Source organism: Phycodurus eques, chromosome 18 (assembly GCF_024500275.1).
Source record: "Phycodurus eques isolate BA_2022a chromosome 18, UOR_Pequ_1.1, whole genome shotgun sequence".
Taxonomy (NCBI): Eukaryota; Metazoa; Chordata; class Actinopteri; order Syngnathiformes; family Syngnathidae; genus Phycodurus; species Phycodurus eques.
Window position 1 is genome coordinate 5703247 of NC_084542.1, and position 18701 is coordinate 5721947.

Sequence of the window (18701 nt, forward strand, 5' to 3'; positions counted from 1 at the left end):
CATGAAACAATAAACTACCTGCACTTAATTCATATGCTTAAGATAGCAAGGAGCGCCAGTGAGTTTTTCCAGGATTTCTCAGATCACGCAGTTATCACCAGATAGTGGCGATTTCGATACTCTGTTGTGGTGTTTTTATGACGGAGCTGCTTTTGTGGCTTTCTTTATATTGTTGATTGAATCAAATAATAACTGTCTGCTCATGAATCAGTTCAAATAAGTTTCCTTTATACACAGAGAGCTCAGTAGGTCTGCTCAATACAACACAATATCTTCCTCTCAAGAGCTCTCATTCTCAAGACTATTATGTTATGAAGTGTAATGATCGTGAATGGGTTCACGGCAGCTCCATTGTGTTAAGGTCAAGGACTGTCTCAAGGAGTTCAACACAACTCTGAGCAGAAGACAGGCAAAGAGAAGGATGAAGAAGAAGGGTCTGAATGAGATTAGGGGATGGCGACGCTTTGTTCTCTCGTCTTAATGTCGCTCACACCTCTCTGCTTTTCATGGGCCGTAATAATTCACGCTGCACCAAGACGACCCCCACCGCCTCTTAGCTCCTGGTTGTATGTGTTTGCCACCTCTTTGAATGTTTGTAGTTTAGTCCTCCAATTTCTTTGTGCATGAAGGTATTCATGACTAAAGGGGTGTGTTTGTGTGCGCGTGTGCGTGCCTGCAAAAGGGCGGGAGCGCGGGAATATGCTGGGTAGGAGGTCAGCACCGTGGTGCATTCCTTCACACCCCATCAGCATCTGGATGAGAGGAAGAGGAGGAGTAGCGGAGGATGGATATCTCAAGGGGGATGTAGAGGAGCTTGCTCTCTTTTTATTTCCCTTGCTTTCTTTTTTTTCTCCCAGCCTCCATCCTCCCTTCCCCTGGAGCAAACAAATGGGGGGGTGATGAGGAATGAGCGTCTACCACAAGTTTAGCCCCTCGCCCACTATATTAAATGCACAGTACATCGCCTTGGCAACGGGAACGCCACCATGGCAACACATGTAAGGCAGGTGCTGTCGCACTGCAAGGCCATTTGTTGAGCGAGTGAGAGACAGCGCAGGGATAGGAAGAGAGACAGAAAGAAAGAAAGAGAGAAGGGGGGTGAGATTGGCGGGGTGTGGGGTGGTAGGGAAAACAGACAGGCTGTTAGCGCAGGAAAAATATGTTATCGCCGTGGCAACGCAATGTGGCAACTCTCCATGGCAACAGCAGGTGGCTCAGGGCTGAAATGTTCAGCTTTTGCGTTTTGTGCAGTGTGTGCGTACGCGTCCATGAGTGTGTGTGCTCGTGCCAGCCTCCGGTCCATCTTTCCCCTGCATCTGGCGAGGTGAGAACCACATCACAAGTGCAGACATCCAAATCCTCTCATTCAGCAGCTTAGCGCAACATAAAACAGGCCTCACATTACAAAGGAGACTCTCCTGATGAGTGGAAACGAGTGGACTGCTTTTTCTTAGTTCACAGCATCTCCAGGTGTTCTTTGTTTACCCCGCCTTTTTGTTTGTTTGCTTGTTTATTTGTTTCTGTTCTGCGTGTGCGGAGAAAGGTCCGTGCTATCAAACACACTGTATGTTTGGATTGTGTTAAAGTGTCGAGACACAGCACAGAGGAGAAGAAAGAGCATCAAGATGTGTCCTCTATTGCAGAACTAAAGAATGCTCAACCTGGATGATTGTTCTTCCTCTCCTTCATCCTCTTTTCCTTCTTTCACTCCACCTTTCCTCCAACGAGTTCCAATTCATCTACAGGACTGTAGTATTGTGTTTTTGCCTGTGTGTGTGTGTTAGGGAAGATGTCTCCAGCTATGTGAGAAATGCTGTCATTACCTCCCTCATTAGTGGTGCAATGATCACCTAAACTGAGTCCCCGGCTTTGTGTGCTCCTTTTGTGTGTTTGTGCGTCAGCCTCCAGCTAGATGCGCATGTTTAAATGTGTCTCTCCGTAGGCATATTTATCTTAAACATGCCTTTGTGACACACGCATGTGTTAACTGTGAGTGCGTTGATGACTTTTTTTTTTTTCCTTGGATGTGTGCGGACCCGTGGCAGGCGGTGGGGGGTTGTCATGAGAAATTACTCCCATGGACTTACGGCGGCGAGGCTGTAATTCTCTGCGGTAATCACAGGGAATAATGGCAACAGTGGGACACCCGGGAATCTAATCACTATAATCAGAAGCGCAGGCTTATGGGTTCAAATTCATGCCTTGCTACCTTGTTCACAATGAAGCCTGACGTGATCAAATGGTTGACCACTTTTCTTTTTCTCTCCCACCAACCCAACTCCCCCATCCCTTCCCTACCAACACAGTCCTCCATTGTGGTCGGGGAGTCCCCTCTTCAGGAAGAATGGCGGAGTTCTCCTACAAGGTACGGTCTCACGTCTGTATGTCTCTTTGTTATCGTCCTTTCTTGCCTTCCTTCCTTCACAGCCCGACTTCCACCCGAAGGTGCCGAATGTGCAATCATCTCAATTACAAGGCCGTCTTTTTAAAAGTGCACCTTGAGAATACCAAGAGCTGAGTTCCGACACTTGACTGAATGCCAGTGAAGGAATTATTTCCTAAATATTTGAAAGTTAAAAAAAACAAATGTTTTAAATTAAAACTAACCTGTAGAGACACATCAATTGAGACGGGACAGAGAGAAAATCTTATCGGAGGATTGGGAGCAATCCCCTTGTCTCTTTTTGCTAATTCAACACACAACATGCGTTCTCCTCGTCCCTTGCTTTTGCTGTTATACACCTCCTTTTCCTTGTATTTCCCATTATTCCCCTTTTTCCCATCTCCCCTCCCTTCCCTCCCTCCCATCCCCTTCCCTCCCTGGTGGCTGCTAGGCAGTTTAAATGGACATTCAATCCCAATCAGGGAGCACTCCAGGAGCTCGCCGGGCCGCCAAGTCCTAAATGGAGAGGGAAATGGATACATTAGGCGTCTGCGGCGTGCCCTCCATCGCCGCTGATAATGGAGTTGTAATGGTCAAGGAGCCAAGGTTACAGAGAGTGTCTGAAAACATGGCCTCTCTCTAGACACACAGTCTGAGAGTGACGTCACTGAGTGGCCTGGACTCATTGAGGGAGACTGGAAGGACAGGGGTGACAATTGAGAAGGCTGCTTGTGACAAGGTGGAGCTTTAGGTCCATAACACATTTAACCTTGGAATTAATGACATATTCTGATGACACTTCATGACTTCAATTTCCCATGCCCAATATTAGTAACATCTAGACTATAGAACCTATTGAAATGGTGAAGAGCTCATTCTGGAAGGACTTACGACCAACGGATTTCAGGCTTAAGTAATACATAAACAGTAATTCCACTTCCACTGTATGATACGCACTCGGCTATTGACAATTTTATTCACCAGTGACACTTTTCCATGGGTAAAACAGCTACTGCCAGGTTATTTCAAGTGCCTGGTTAGCCGGTGCTGCAATGCTGAGACCATACTGTATGGGTGGTGTAAACCACTCCTGGTCCTCTTCCTTGATTATTAGACGAACCACTTTATCTTCATCACAATATTGTATTATTAATAGGCTTTACATGATCAGGATTTTTGGGGCCGATCACCGATTAGCGAAAACGATCGTTAAAAAACGATAACTGATCACCGATCCGATCACAAGCTGGAGGAATGTGTCTATTTAAATGATATGTTCATTTACTGTATATACTTGTGTACTTAATTGCTCAAAAAATTATATATTGTCTGTTCCACACCGCCGACATGTTTGTTTTGTGTTTTTTTTTAAATAACTTTATTAGCCGTCAGATATTTACAGGACTACGCCAAAAGACACGCAATAAGGCTAAAAATAAACTAGCTTTTGGATTCAAATATACTGTGCACGATGGCGACGCGGAGTAAATGCCATTTGCAGAGTCATTGATCGGATCGGCGAATTCTGACATTAAAGCCGATCAGCATAAAATGCTAATTATCGATAGCGATAATGCCGATAAAATCGGTGGAGTGTAATTATTAATATTATATATATATTATTATTACATAAAACTTCAAAATATGGACTCATCCTTTGACATGCGACAAACGTAATGACAAGTGTAGAGAGGGAGTGATGGAGGGTACAAGATTTCTCACATAATGACTAAATGAAGCTCACAATGTGGTGCGCCTTGTTCTTGAATCGTACTGAACATCCAGCATTTACATAAGAGACCAAGCCAATCGCTTATCCTCATTAGGGTCGCAGGTGTACTGGAGCCTATCTCAGCTGACTTCTGGCAAGAGGCGGGGTGAAACCTGGATTAGGTGCTTGCCATTCGCAGGGCACATAAGACAACCATTCACTTTAAAGGACAGTTTCTTCAATTTACCTAAGAAGCATATTTTTCAAATGTAGAATGCAGAAAACCTCTGCAATTACAGGTAGAACATGCAAAATCCACAAAGTAAGGCAGATTCGAACCTCCAACCTTAGGGCTGTGAAATGGATATGCTATCCACTCATTCACTGTGCTGCCCATGTATGCAGTCGTTAATTGTAATATTTTTCAGATTTGTTGAGCAAAACTTAGAACTAATTATAAATTAAATTACTCCTGCTCAACCACACTAGCAAGGTACATGGCATGCTGAGTCGGCACATTTATTCAGCCACATGAGACAATTCTGTTGATTACCATTCCAGCTTAATATGAGCCGTGTATGTGGGCGTGTTCCAGAGACTTATCAGGTTGCTGTGATTGAGTGTTGCTTCTACTGTATCTTGCCCTCCTGTAAGTCACAGCAAATGTCAGTCAGCCAACCACTTAGACACTCAGCTGTATTGTCAAATAGACAAGCCAGTTAGCTTTTACGTTTAACTGCCAGCATTTTGATTTGTCAGACAATATTAGTATGCATTCTGCCCTCAGAACACACACCAGCCAAACCAGCAGCTAGGCGGGGGAGAGGGGCCACTTTTAAACAGTTGTTTTGTCAAGGTCTATCTGGAGTGACCTTTGAACCTGTTTGACTGAGTGACTGAGCACAGCGAGCATGTGCAGCACGCGTGTTTGTGTGTACTTTTGCCTGTCTGCTGCACTCTTCTGCCGGCCGTGTGGAGACGGCTGCCTGCAGGGCCATGTGGAACTCATTTAACAGGAGGCTGGAGGAGTCTGCGTGTATATACAGCACATGAGAGCAGGGGAGGGGGCGGGTGAATTTCAGGGCTTCACTTTCCCTGGAAAACAGGCAGGGAGTCAGGGAGATGGACGACAGGAAAAGATGCACGATGCAGATAGAAAGGCAGAGGAGATGACCTGATGAAGAAAAGCAGTAGACCATTTTCTATACAGAAAAAATATATATACATGTACGCTTCTACCTACACCAAGAAATGTTTTTGTAGAGGTCAGGCATTGTCCAAGGAAAAATCGATAACATTTTGATGTGAGTAAAGTTGCAGATTTTCTGGATTTTCCACTTAATATTTTCAACATTACCCTTAAAATTCTTAGACTAAAAATAATCTTTATTGCCCAAGCATGTTAAAACACACGAGGGATCTGTCACCAGTAATTAGTGTCACTGTAGTACTGTAGCAAGAAATTGGTACCAATATGTACATACATATGTACATTTAGGTCATAAGGTTTTAAGGTCATAAGGAAATGAAAGTGAACAATAGTGCAGTAATACTGATCAACAGTAGAAGTGTTACAAAATGGCAAAGTTTCACTGTGAACTGTCAATTCTTTAAAAAAATACATTTAAAAAACGTAGCAGTCGTAGAAATGCAGAGCTGGAGGAGCTTGGAAGAAAGAAGCTCATAGATGATCTTGTACAGAGAGCTGAAGTCCACGAACATGATCCAAGCTTTAGGTCCCGGCGCAGCCCCATGCTGACTGCATCATCCACCGACCTGTTTGTTTGCTAGGCAAACTACAGGATGTCCCGAAGTTGTCCTGTGATGCTCATCAGGTGGTCCAACACTAGCCGTTCATGACCACAGATGTCAGAGCAACGGGCCTGTTGTCATTCAGTCTTGAAATGGCTGATTTCTTGAGTCCTGGGATGATGTGAGTGAATAATGCATATATTGTGATTTAAAAAAAAAAATCAGGCATATGCAATATGTACTGTATTGATTAAGGTGTACGAAATGATTTTGATACAAATTTTTGATCTTGGTAGAGGTCTTGACTATTCTAAGTGTCACAATGGATTGCCAATTGTCTTAGTTAGAGGGTTGTTTAGAGTAAAACTCTTAAATTCTGATAAAGGTGTTTTCTCTTTTTAAAGAAATGTATTTTCATTTATTGCCACTACAGTCCATTGCAGCCCGATGGGGGCACAAGCCAGTGCAAACTGCAGGCCGTTCCCAAGCCCGGATAAATGCGTCAGGAAGGCCATCGGTTTTTAAGCTTTGCCAACAAATATGAGTGTTCATCTAAAGAATTCCATACTAGATCGGTCGTGGCCCGGGTTATAGTCTGCTTGCATTAGCACAATCTTGGGGGAGTGTCGCACCAGACCGAGCAAATGGAGCTGCTGAGAGATAAAACTTGTGTGGTACTTGTCACCCGCTTTTTTAATTCCCGTAATGGTCACCTAAAGGACTGGGGTGGAACAGTATCGCCAGTAGACTTTACACCGATTTTATCGGCCTTATCGGTATCGGCCGATAATTAGCATTTTATGCTGATTGGCTTTAATGTCATAATTCGCTGTCATTGATCGGCTCCGCAAAAGACATTTACTCCACGTCCCAATCGTGCACAGTATATTTGAATCCAAAAGCTAGCTAATTTTGTAGCCTTGTCGCGTGTCTTTTGGCGTAGTCCTGTAAATATCTGACGGCCAATAAAGTTATTAAAAAAAATACAAAATAAAAAAACATGTCTGCGGTGTGGCACAGACAACACGTCTGAGGCAGACAACATGTAATGCCTGGATCAGACTACAAGACAAATTTGCTCTTTCAAGATTGCACTATGGCAGAATACTGCAATAAAATCTTGTATTCCGATACCACCGCATTCCGTTTTTTACAATCATTGGGCTTTATCTTGTCAACTCAAATGCGACCGGATACACTCGTTACTGTGGCGACGACAACAAGAGTGGAGCGACCCAACTGTATTATAAGGACAAAATGGGGGAAAACGTATGTTGGTTGTCACCGGAGCTCAGGACGCGAGAGGTCGTTCGTTTCAGGCTTGCTTGAGGTATGTTCCCATACTTTTAATACAATGCGGCTCGCAAGCAGGCAACAAAACATTTTTTCAACCCCAAAAATCCTGATGACAATTGTATGGCCTTGTCTTAACCCTTACCACATCCTATGGTGTGTAAATTTCTTCTGCCTAAATGGATGAGGACCAGGAGGAGTGTTTGTTCTCTTCCTGCATAGTTTGTCACCATGACTCCTTAGCATACGTCCCATACTTATTTCCTGCAGAGCCGGCATACATGCTCAGTTGGAGATATGAGTCATCACTATACATAGATGGATCGATGAAGAGGAATGAAGAGACAAAGCAAAGAGCTGCAGATACCATTACACACATTTTCCGTACGACTTTCACTTGAGCTTTGTGTGTCTGTGTTTGTGCCTGTGTGTGTGTGTGTGTGTGTGTGTGTGTGTATGCGCGCGCGACAAGGACAAACAGTGGTGGTCAGGAGTGCACCGCTGAGCTTTGAGAGTCCAGGTCAAACAGAGCCTGGTATTTTCTATCCAGCCCCTTTTTCCCCTCTCACTCACGTTCTCCTTCTCTTCTGTCACTTTCTCTGCTGATGCATGATCTACCACTCTGTGGCATGTGGAAGGGGAGCCGTTGCTATGGCGACCTAAAGCCTGGCTGGAGCTCGAGGTGGAGAGCTTCAGGAGGCGAGGGGGGGCACTCATGTCAACCCAGGGAGACCTAATGCACTGACCACATACACAAGCATACAGTGAGTGATCAAGATTAAAAAAAGAGACTGTGCAGGGACTTACTTATAAGGTTATAGAGAGCAGAGCGGGAGATATCAGGGGCAGAGCCACACTAACTGGACTCAATAAGATTACTGCAGGCAAAGAAGGAAAGTGACATACCTCAAATATGCAGTACAGTATATATGTCATCTTTGCAATATGATTCTGACCCAAATAAATGTGGGGACATTTTGTTAGTGGGCGCTATGGGATGGAGAGTGTGTTTTCATGAGCCCATGGTTCCCAGACAGAATGAAATTTCTCCCCATAAACCTGATCATGAGCAGTATGAGGCTAAAAAAAAAGGGTGTCGGGGGGAAGCACTCCTGAAGCGCAGACCTCCGCTAACCCTTAAACGGTTGTTACCTTAAAATCAATGCGTGAATGGATGTGATATTGTCTTCAGGAGGTAGCGGCAAGATAGTTTCTATGGATAAGCATACTAATTGATGAGCTGCAGCCAGCAGAGGAGCTTTGGAGTCAGTCTGAACTAAGGCTGGGCGACTATGGAAAAAGTAATGATCATGATTATTTTGATTGATATTGAAATCACGATTAATAAACACAATTAGTCATTGATTTCTAAACTCAGTATATATTTGACAATCAAAACTCAACTTTGAATATAACTTAATGGAACAACCAGCAAATAAACTCGGAACAAGTAAAATAATGATATATTATAAAATAGAAATAAAAAACAATGAATAAAAATAATACAGTCATGGCAAAAAACACTTGCACACCTGGGGTGACTGTATTGTCTATTATATATCCATCTATCCATCCATTCTCAACACCGCTTATCCTGTTTAGGGTCGCGGTGCGCTGGAGCCTATCCCAGCCGACTTCGGGCGAAAGGCGGACCACACCCTGAACTGGTCGCCGGTCAGTAGCAGGGCACATATAGACACGGACAACCATTCGCACTCACATTCACACCGTCACTGAGTGGGAACTGAATCCACGCTGCCCGCACCAAAGTCAGGCGAGTGTACCGCTACACCATCAGTGACGTCATTTATATATTTTCATTTTTTTTTTAAATCCTCTGAGTATTCTGGAATTTAGCAAATAGAAATAATGTTGGTAATGCTGATTGACCTAAAACAGAAACATTTTAATCTGATTTCATGTGACACAGTCATGTGTCTTTTTATACAAAGCTATGACTGTATCAACTGTTCCTGCTGTATGCACCTTGGCCTCTTGGGAGCAGTGTGGTGCGATGCATGCATGGAGCTGCATATTACAGTAAGCTAAAAAAGAGTGGAAGAAAGTTGCAATAAAACCTTATGAAGCTCATTTTTCACAGATTAGGTGAGATGCCCGCGAGTAGTAGTAACTAGGCAGCATTAAACCACTCAATACAAGTCTTGCATTGAAACAAGAGTTTGGATTCAAAGAGAGATACTCCCAACCAATAAAAATACTGTGCATGTATATACTGTATATTTAACCAAACAGTCAATTGACTGATTATTAATCTTAATAAGACATAATAAAGAAATGCCCATCCCTTGTGGTCTTATACTGAGCCATTTCTTTTTTTGTCTCCAAGGAAACAAAATGTAATTTCAGCAGATCATCAGTTTTCGTGATTAATCTGACTAATCTAAAAGTCTGACTAAAATAGAATCATATGAAAACTGAAGCAATATTTCCTGTAGGAAATAATGCAAATCCAATTAATCCGTTCCAGACGCCCAAAAATATTAACCAAATTGGTTATTTTATAGAGAATAACTATAGTTTAACATATATAAAACAATGTCAAATAAATATAAATAATAAATTAAATGGTCATTAAATGAATGTAATATTAAACTTCCATTTGACCTTTATTGAAGACCCTTGATGGTGTATGTAAAATGGCAAAGACGGGCGAGAAAGGAGGAGAGGTTATTTAGAAGGCTAAATCCACCATTTTCATACTTTGCTGCGAGTTGTCTTTAATCCTCGTTTGGCCTTTCTCATTTTCTTTATCAAAAGGTACTGGGAACTTTCTTTGGCCTTTTGGTGAAAAGTTTGAGTTTGGTACAGACCATTTTCAGCTGTGGCTGTATAAAAAAAAACTTTGACGAGAAAAGTCATCGAAAACAGAATCGTGTGGAAAACAAGGGCAAACCAAAACAGAGGTTCCACTATCAGAATCCCAATCATCTTTATTTGTCAAGTATGTCCAAAACTACACAAGATCAATAAATTACAATCTGATTGAATGAGATTTGACAGTGATAAAGGCGTGTCAGATGGCATAATTTACATTCAATTTAAATTGCTGCTAAATGCACAATAAGATCCGATTCCAACGTGGACATGTAATTCCACAAACTGTAACTTTAACTGTCTTTGCTGATCTGCGATCAGCCACTGAACCAAACAGTACCACCTTGTGGAAATGTAGTAGCGTTATCTAGTGGTAACACGTGTTCGTCAGAGGCAAAAATGTGCCTTTTATTTCAGGAGTTGTATTTATTTGTTCAACTAGACAATGCACCCAGCGACCCATTGAGACAAGCTTTTTATTTCGAGGTCACCATTTGAGGATATACTATAATGTTGAATTTGTGATATTGCAATGATGATATTAAAGTTTGGATTCTGATCAAAATGTAATGGGAACATCCAACCATGTCCTCAGTAGGTTGATCTGGAGCCAATCCCTGCTGGCTTTTAAATAAGAGGCATTGGTCGCCAGTCAGTCGCAGGGCACGTATAGACACCAACAACCATTCACACTCACATCACACCTACTGGCAATTTAAAGTCTTCATTTAACCTAAGAAGTATGTTTTGGAGATGTGGGAGGAAGCTGGAAAACCCACACAGAGAGCATGCAAAAGCCACACAGAAATGTTCCAATGGAGATTAAAACCTGGATTTCCTGACTGTGAGGCAGAGATGCTAAACACTCTATCACCTATCCATCATTTTGAAAAAGGAGGTTGATATATCAAAAACTGTACACTGAAATTTACACACAAAAAACAAACCAACAAACAAACCCATGAAAACATGCAGTAACCCCCTTGGTGAAGGTAACAAAGCTGTATTGATGTGGAGGCTCACTGTTGGTAGCAGCTTTCAACAAGCCTGGGCAGCAGACACCACAAACAGCAGGTAGTTTTTGAAATAGGAACTGAGTGAGAAGAAGATGACAGCTGTTTAAGGAAAGTGGTGTGGTAAGCTACCAAATTTCAGTCATGGAAGACTGTGATTTACAAATACAAATACAAATACACTCTCTGCTTCTCTTCAAGAAAATACATGCATATACAGTATTTCACATATGCATAAAACCTCAATGTTTTCAGTGGTTGTGATATTGGCCAGGGCTCTCAACACTAGGTAGGAAATTGCCGATATCGCTTTGACTGAGACATAATTGCTTTATAACCGGCAATCTCAGGAAAGTGAGACTCTCCTGTTTAATCAATTCAAGTCAAGTAGGTTGATTTTACAGCTTGATTATATCGCATTTGGTCTCAGAGTTCTGTTTTGTCTAGTTAATTGTTTTTCGAATTGCAAACATGTTGCAGTTGCAAAAGAATAGTTTGGAGCAAGTTTTATATTTTTTTTTCATCATTGATTATTGAAGGTGGCACGATGAACAACTGGTTAGCACATCTGCCTCACATTTCTGAGCAGCGGGGTTCAATTCCCGACTTCGCCTGTGTAGAGTTTGCATGTTCTCCCCGTGCCTGCGTGGGTTTTCGCCGGGTACTCCGGCTTCCACCCACATCCCAAAAACATGCGTGGTAGGTTAATTGAACACTCTAAATTGCCCATAGGTGTGAATGTGAGTACGAATGGTTGTTTGTTTCAATGTGCCCTGCGATTGGCTGGCAACCAGGTCAGGGTGTACCCCGCCTCCCTCCCGAAGATAGCTGGGATAGGCACGCCCGCGACCCTAGTGAAGATAAGTGGTACAGAAAATGGATGGATGGATGATTATTGATTGACTGCGAAATCATAAGTGCAAGGCCATACTGTTGTACGCCATCCCTGTTGGTGTAGCTCCATCTGCTGGATGTGGGCAGTCACTCCCACACTTGGTCCCAATGCAAGTGGATTGTAACTGCAAAGTGAAAATACATTCTTGCGTCAGCACTCTTTTTCAGATCTTGCTTGGCACATGTGTCACCTCTCCACAATCATCCATTTCTGATGCCATTTATCCTGAATAGGGTCACATGTGAGCTGGAGGTTATCTCAGCTGACTTTGGGCTACAGACAGAATACACCCAGGACTCGTCGCCAGCCAGATATTTAATATTCTTGGTTGCCCGTTTTTGGTTTTCGCACATAAATTTCATTGTGTGTTAAAATTAGTATATTTAATGTTACAGTATATTCATACTGTGGACGACAATACCAGTTATGTTTTTATGTGTTGGATTTTCCCACACACTAGTTTTACGCTACTTCAAACGGTGATCACGTTAAAGCACGAGTCCACGCAGTCATGTTCTTTCTTTTATACAGTGCTATACCATGTTAAGTGGGTAAGAGCTATAAATATTGTGTAGAACTCGTCACATTGGATCATCGGTGTTGGTAAAGCAAGATCTTGAGCTCTCAACAAAGATTTTCAAAAGGTTTGTGAATCCAAGCTTTTGTGGGTCACTCGAGGACTGTCAGGGATTTGTTCCAAAGCCATTCTATCATCCCGGTTGTGCGGTGGTCCGGGGTGTCGGGCTGCTGCAAGGCGAATGTTTGTCCCATTTGCAGGAAGTTTCCACTTTAACAATCTTTCTATATTTGGCTCCCATGAGGGTCCAAAACAATAGTTTGATGACAAGTGATCTATCCCCCTGACTCTTTGATCAGATAAAAAATTCCAGGTGGGCTTTGTTATATGCCTTTGGCGTTTATTTGATTAAAACATTACTTAGCTAAATTACTATTTGGAGACTGGAGTGGTTTTCATTTATTGTAAGGGCGAACTTTTCGCATACACACACAATCCCACCCTTTCTTATATGTACTGTATCAAATCTAAACTAAATGGATTTTATTTACTAAATGGATTTTTTTTTTCACTGTGCACCATCCATGAGTGTTTACCAGACATAGACAAGTAGTACCTGTACAGCTGTTCATACAATATTACAAAATCTCTTCTTCAGTTTGTATTTTTGTTTTCTTTACAGTGGTTATAGAAAGTAAACACCTGTTACCGTTGTTGAAATGCCATGTTCGCCTATTCGCTCGGATTGGAACATTTGAACTACAAGCCACAAATCGCGTTGTGACAGCCAATCAGCTTTGAGAATGATGAGCAAAGGCCCAGCCTGCCGGGCGGGATGTCCCGCTGGCCGCTGTGGCCGCTCAAAGCGCTTAGTCGCCAACTGCGAGGGTCGCGGGGCTGGAAAGGGGAGTAAAACTAGGAAGAAGAAAAAACTCACAGGAACCAGCTAGGGTGACTTGTCATGTTGCAGTTCACAGCGCACTCGTGTCCGACGACCCGCTGAAGAGGACTGAGGTGGGAGGAGCTTATACTGTAAATGTGGCACAAATGAAGCGACTGCGCGTTCAGTCTGTGTAAATACTTCCACAATCAAACTCACGCGAGGGACGCTAGGCGAACGTTCATAACATAATACGATACGTTTAAGCAACTTTTTCCTTTAATGACAGCATTCTATGATATTTCTTTTTTCCAGTCTGTTAACATTACGCATTTTGACATGGTAATATTTGCCCACTCTTTAAAAAGTGCACCAAATATTTCAGATTGCAGGGATATTTTGAGTATGGTTTCCTACAGGTTACTCCACAGATTTTCAGTTGGCCTCTGGCTGGATCATTCCAAAGCCTTTTTTGTTTTGCTCTTTTTTTTTTTTTTTGCTGTTTATCTGCACAGTGGGGTTCATTATCATGCTGAAAGGTGAAATTCATTTTCAGCTTTAGCTCCCTAGCACATATCTAAAGGTTCAATGCCCGAATTAACTGGTATTTGAAACCGTTCATTACTTCCTTCACCTTGACGAAAGACTTCAGTTCCAGCTGAAGAGAAACAAGCCCAAAGCATGATGCTGTCACCACCATGATTCATTGTGGGTATGCTGTTCTTTTGCCGATGCACATGGTTGTTTTTGCAACACCTTTCCCATGCAAAGAAAAACATTCCGGCCCAGTTAAATTAAAATGTTAATCATCTCAATAACATTGCTCCCAATAGCAATGTGAGGCAATGTTTTATGGTCTGATGAAATGTTGAACTTTGAGGTGTATGAATAGTGTAAAAACATCCGTTTTCCATTTTATTGTTTCCTTAACTTTTTTTTTGCACCCAAAAAAACAGAAAGGACATGAGCAGAATAAACATGTCATTAACTGAATTAAAAATTGCACATCTTGAGTTCCAACAGCCTGTATGTGTGGGAAGGGCTAGATTTATCATCGCCCTTAACTCATTTAAGACGCTTTCCTGCTCAATTTAACCTTGCCGTGCTCATCAATAGAACCCCGTTGGCCTCCTCAGATGGTCGGCGGAGTCTCCTTGAGCTGCTGCGAGCTCTTATCGCCATCTAATCATGTGTCTGAGAAACTACCGCTGTTTTTTTTCCCCCTTCCATCCATTCATTTTCCATACCGTTTATCCTTACTGTGGTCGTGGCTGAGCTAAACCCTTTCTCAACTGACATTGAGCGAGCGGCGGGGTACGCCATGAACTGGTTACAAGACAATCACAGGGCACATAGACAAATTAACATTCACACCTAAGGACAATTTAGTCTTCACTTAACCTGAGAAGCATATTTTTGGAATGTGGGAGAAAACCCAGGCGAAAACCTGCAAGCACGGATGAGAACATGCAAACTCCACACAGGAAGGCTGGAGTCCCGATTCGAACCTCCAGCTTCAGAACTGTGAGGCAGATGTGCTAACCACTCTGCGACCATGCCGGAATTCCCCCTCCATCCTCTAGATTTAATTTGGAATATTACTGTAATTTTGTGTTTGTGTGGGTTTCTGTTGTCTGAGTCTGTGTGCTTGGTCTTGTCTTGTAGTTCCCCATGGTGTGATTCAAAATGGCGCCCGTGTCAGGAGCCAGGCACTCTTCCCTGTGATAAGACCTGTTCCTGTAAGCCCAGTAGGGAGCAGAACCTCGGCCATAAGGTGGGTCAATTTTCTTATTGTGACTGTAGACATTATACAGTATTTAGTGCCAATCAGGGCGTTTGAGTGCATAACACATTTCCATTTGACAGACACATAATACTGATATACAATACAAAAGCGCCATCAAAAATTGTGGAGTTCAAACGCAAAAGCCGACTAGCTGTATTTATACCAAAATAGGGCCACGCCTACTAGCAGACTGCTTATCACGGCATCGTTTAATGTTGCATTTCCTAACCCTGAAAAACTAAAGAACTTCTCCGTAAAACTCCTTTAGAATATGTTTTATTTCAGAAACCGACGAGTGCAATACCCATTTTACTGCAGGTAGCGTCATCTCCTTCAATGCCAATCAGGAGCCATTGCATATGATCCTGTGCTTGTCACTTCTCACATACATATATAGTTTTGCTTGCGCTTAAAAGCGAGCGAAAAATATGAGAACTTTTGCCTATGGTTAACTGTATGAAACACTCAAAGATAGATGATGTCATGAAACTCATCAGTGAGATTAGTGATCAGGTCTGCAGATTCTCACAAAACTATAGAATTGTTGTCATATCTTCGCAGCAGCAGGTGTCATCTTGTATGCGGTGAATTTCAGGGGAACCATCTGAGTCGAATGGCGTTCACCCAGCGTTTTCCAAAATATGCCCCAGTAATCAAAGAAAATGATTGCGTGAGCTCACGCAACATGTCAGAAAATCTTGTGAGATTAAGGATTAACTCCACAAGTGTTTGACTTTCTGGATTTTTCCTTTGGATTTTTTTTTTTTGTAAAATAAAGTGTGGCATGGTTTTCTTGTTGTGTAATAAGCATGGAACCTGGAGTGAGCCTCGAGTACACTTTTTCGCTTATACAGTACATACCGATGAGGCAAAGTGTTCTTTTTCTACTTCCCGAATCCACACAGGGAGACACTTATTAATTACAGCAAAAGCAATAAAACGCCACCATGTGGCAATACTGCTCTGAAAACACATTTGGTTTAGTTTACCATAGGTTTTATGATGGTGACAGTTGGAGTCTGGAACATATTAATCCATGGATCTAGCCATTTTATAGCATGACCTCATTGTGGTGGCGGGTGAGCCTGAGCCTGTCCCTGCTGACTATGGCCAAGAGGTGCCGTACAAGATTCAAACCTAGAACCTCAGAACTGTGAGGCACTAGGGTGCTGTGCTGCCAAATTAAGTCGCTTTACATTATTTCCTATGGGGAAATATGTTTTAGGCAACTGAACAAAAGTCCACTGGCATCACAGAACTAATTGTGTTTAGCATTGAAGGTTTTCCCAAATGTACATGTAAAAAACAGTTTACTTAAATCCCCAATTCTGGAGCTGGACCTGGATCATGAGCCATAGTCCTTGGGTCATGTCATTTCTACTATAGAATCACCTTTTAATGTCATGAACATGCACACATGCACACGAAATTTGTTCTCTGCATTTAACCCATCACAGTGAACACATACACATGTTAGTGGAACACACTGGAGCAGGGGGCAGCTGAAGCGCCCGGGGAGCATCTCGGGGTATCAGTGTCTTGCTCACGGACACCACAGTCGTGAGTCCGGGGGGATGTTGGCGGATGGTCCAGTCGGGGTCTTGAACCTAGGTCCCCCACGGTGGGAGGTGATGATCTTAACCATTGGGCCACGGCTACTATTGCAGATACTATGTAGTTACATGAGAGAGGCCAAATAATAATTATTATTACTTAAAAAAAAGCTCTACATCACACAAAGTCTACAACCATGATACTGAACATGTTAAATTAATACCTCTCTGACAGTGTCATTTAGTGTTATTATACAAGTGTACTAAAGGTTTTGATCAGCAAATGTGTTTTACACAAACACAATGTGCGTCACAATAATTTAGTCATCCTGATCATGGTCATAACACTTGCCAACATTTTACCCAAGTGATTATGTAAGTGTTCCACATTCACACGAACAAATACATTTATTGGCTTGGTGAGTCCAGAAAACATTTCGAGCATGCCTGAACATGCATATCCAGAGAATAAGAATGTGATGCCCTGTACTGTATAGTGAATTAAACAGACACTAAAGGTAGAAGCGAATATGTGATCATTGAAAGAATGCATGTGTGTTCCATAATTTATTAATATTCTAACGCTCTTATTCTGTAGGGCGGAAATGTCCAAGAGAGAGGGCACAGTGATGTGTATGATGTATCATTTGCTATCATCGGTGCTTCTTTAAGGAGTAAGACTGACAGATAAGTTGCAATAAAGTCAATGAAAAAGACATTCATCCATTTTCTGTACCGCTTTATCCTCACAAGGGTCACGGGCGTGCTGGAGCCTGTCCCAGCTATCTTCGGGCGAGAGGTGGGTTACACCCTGAATTGGTCGCCAGCCAATCGCAGGGCACAGAAAAACAAACAACCATTCGTACTCACATTCACACCTACAGGCAATTTAGAGTCTTCAATCAACCAACCATGCATGTTTTGGGGATGAGGGAGGAAACCGGAGTGCCCGGAGAAAACCCACACGGGCACGGTGAGAACACGCGAACTCCACGCAGGCGGGGCTGGTATTTGAACCCCGGTCCGCAGAACTGTGAGGCAGATGTGCTAACCAGTCGCTCACCGTGCGACTGGTGAATAGACGAATGAATGAGGATACAACAATAAGGATACAGCAATTGTGAGAAAATTATTAACCAGTATCTATGCAAATTTACAAGGGAAAAGTATTAAAAATATATATATATTTATTTTTTAATACTACTTGTATCTATGATCTATGATTTAATTACAAAACTGATACAAAAAGAAATAAATGTAATACCTGATACACCTTTCTCATGAAAATATGTGTCACTTCAATGTACAGTATTAATTTTCAACTTGCTCCACAATCTTGTGAAACTGTATAGTTTTTTTTAAATATATATTTTAATTTTTTTTAAATAAATGACAAAACATAAAAATAAAAAAATAAAACTGTATTCGTGAAAAAAAACATCTAGTATATTAAACAAATAAAATAAAATCCTCAAACTGTTCTGATGCAGCTTTGATACTAACGCCACCAAATATCAAAGTACCGGTAAGTGCATTTGCACCACTAAAGAGTTTCACTTTCACTGTTTAATATAATGGGAATTTTTAGTTTTATTTCATCAAAGATTTCATCAAAAGTATTTGGTCAGAATGGTACGATACAACTAATGTGAGAGAAAGGTATCTTGTTGTATTAAATGATTTAATTGCTTTCATTTTTGTATGCTTCATGTGCAAAAGAAAAAAAACTTCTATAGTTACATAGATAGTGATGTATCTTATGTGGTTTTCATCCAATATACTATATTGATGACCATACAATAATCACTGAGACACTGACAGTGTAGTGGTTTGCTCACCTACAGGCAGTGTGGATTCAGTTCCCATGCACTGATGTGAGTGGTTGGCAGTCTTAGATGTACCCTGCGATTGGCAACCAGTCCAGGGTGTGGTCCGCCTCTTGGCCAAAGGCAGCTTGGATAGGCTATAACTCACCCACAACCCAAATTAGTTGAGAAATGATATGCTGTTTTTTTCAGAATGGACTGCAAATAAACTGCCTTATTTTATTCCTGATTTGAACTGTTCAATTTTGACCAGAACG

The 18701-nt window shown here is 42.0% G+C and overlaps 1 protein-coding gene across 1 annotated transcript in view; it reads left to right on the forward strand.

Annotated features, from left to right (window-relative positions):
• The window catches only part of LOC133416864 (forkhead box protein N3-like), a 93096-nt gene that overhangs the window by 68883 nt on the left and 5512 nt on the right, over window positions 1-18701 (forward strand). Inside the window, exons 4-5 of the mRNA XM_061704142.1 lie at window positions 2307-2365; window positions 14945-15053. Of these exons, the coding sequence (XP_061560126.1) occupies window positions 2307-2365; window positions 14945-15053 (168 nt within the window). The remainder of the gene's footprint in view (window positions 1-2306; window positions 2366-14944; window positions 15054-18701) is intronic.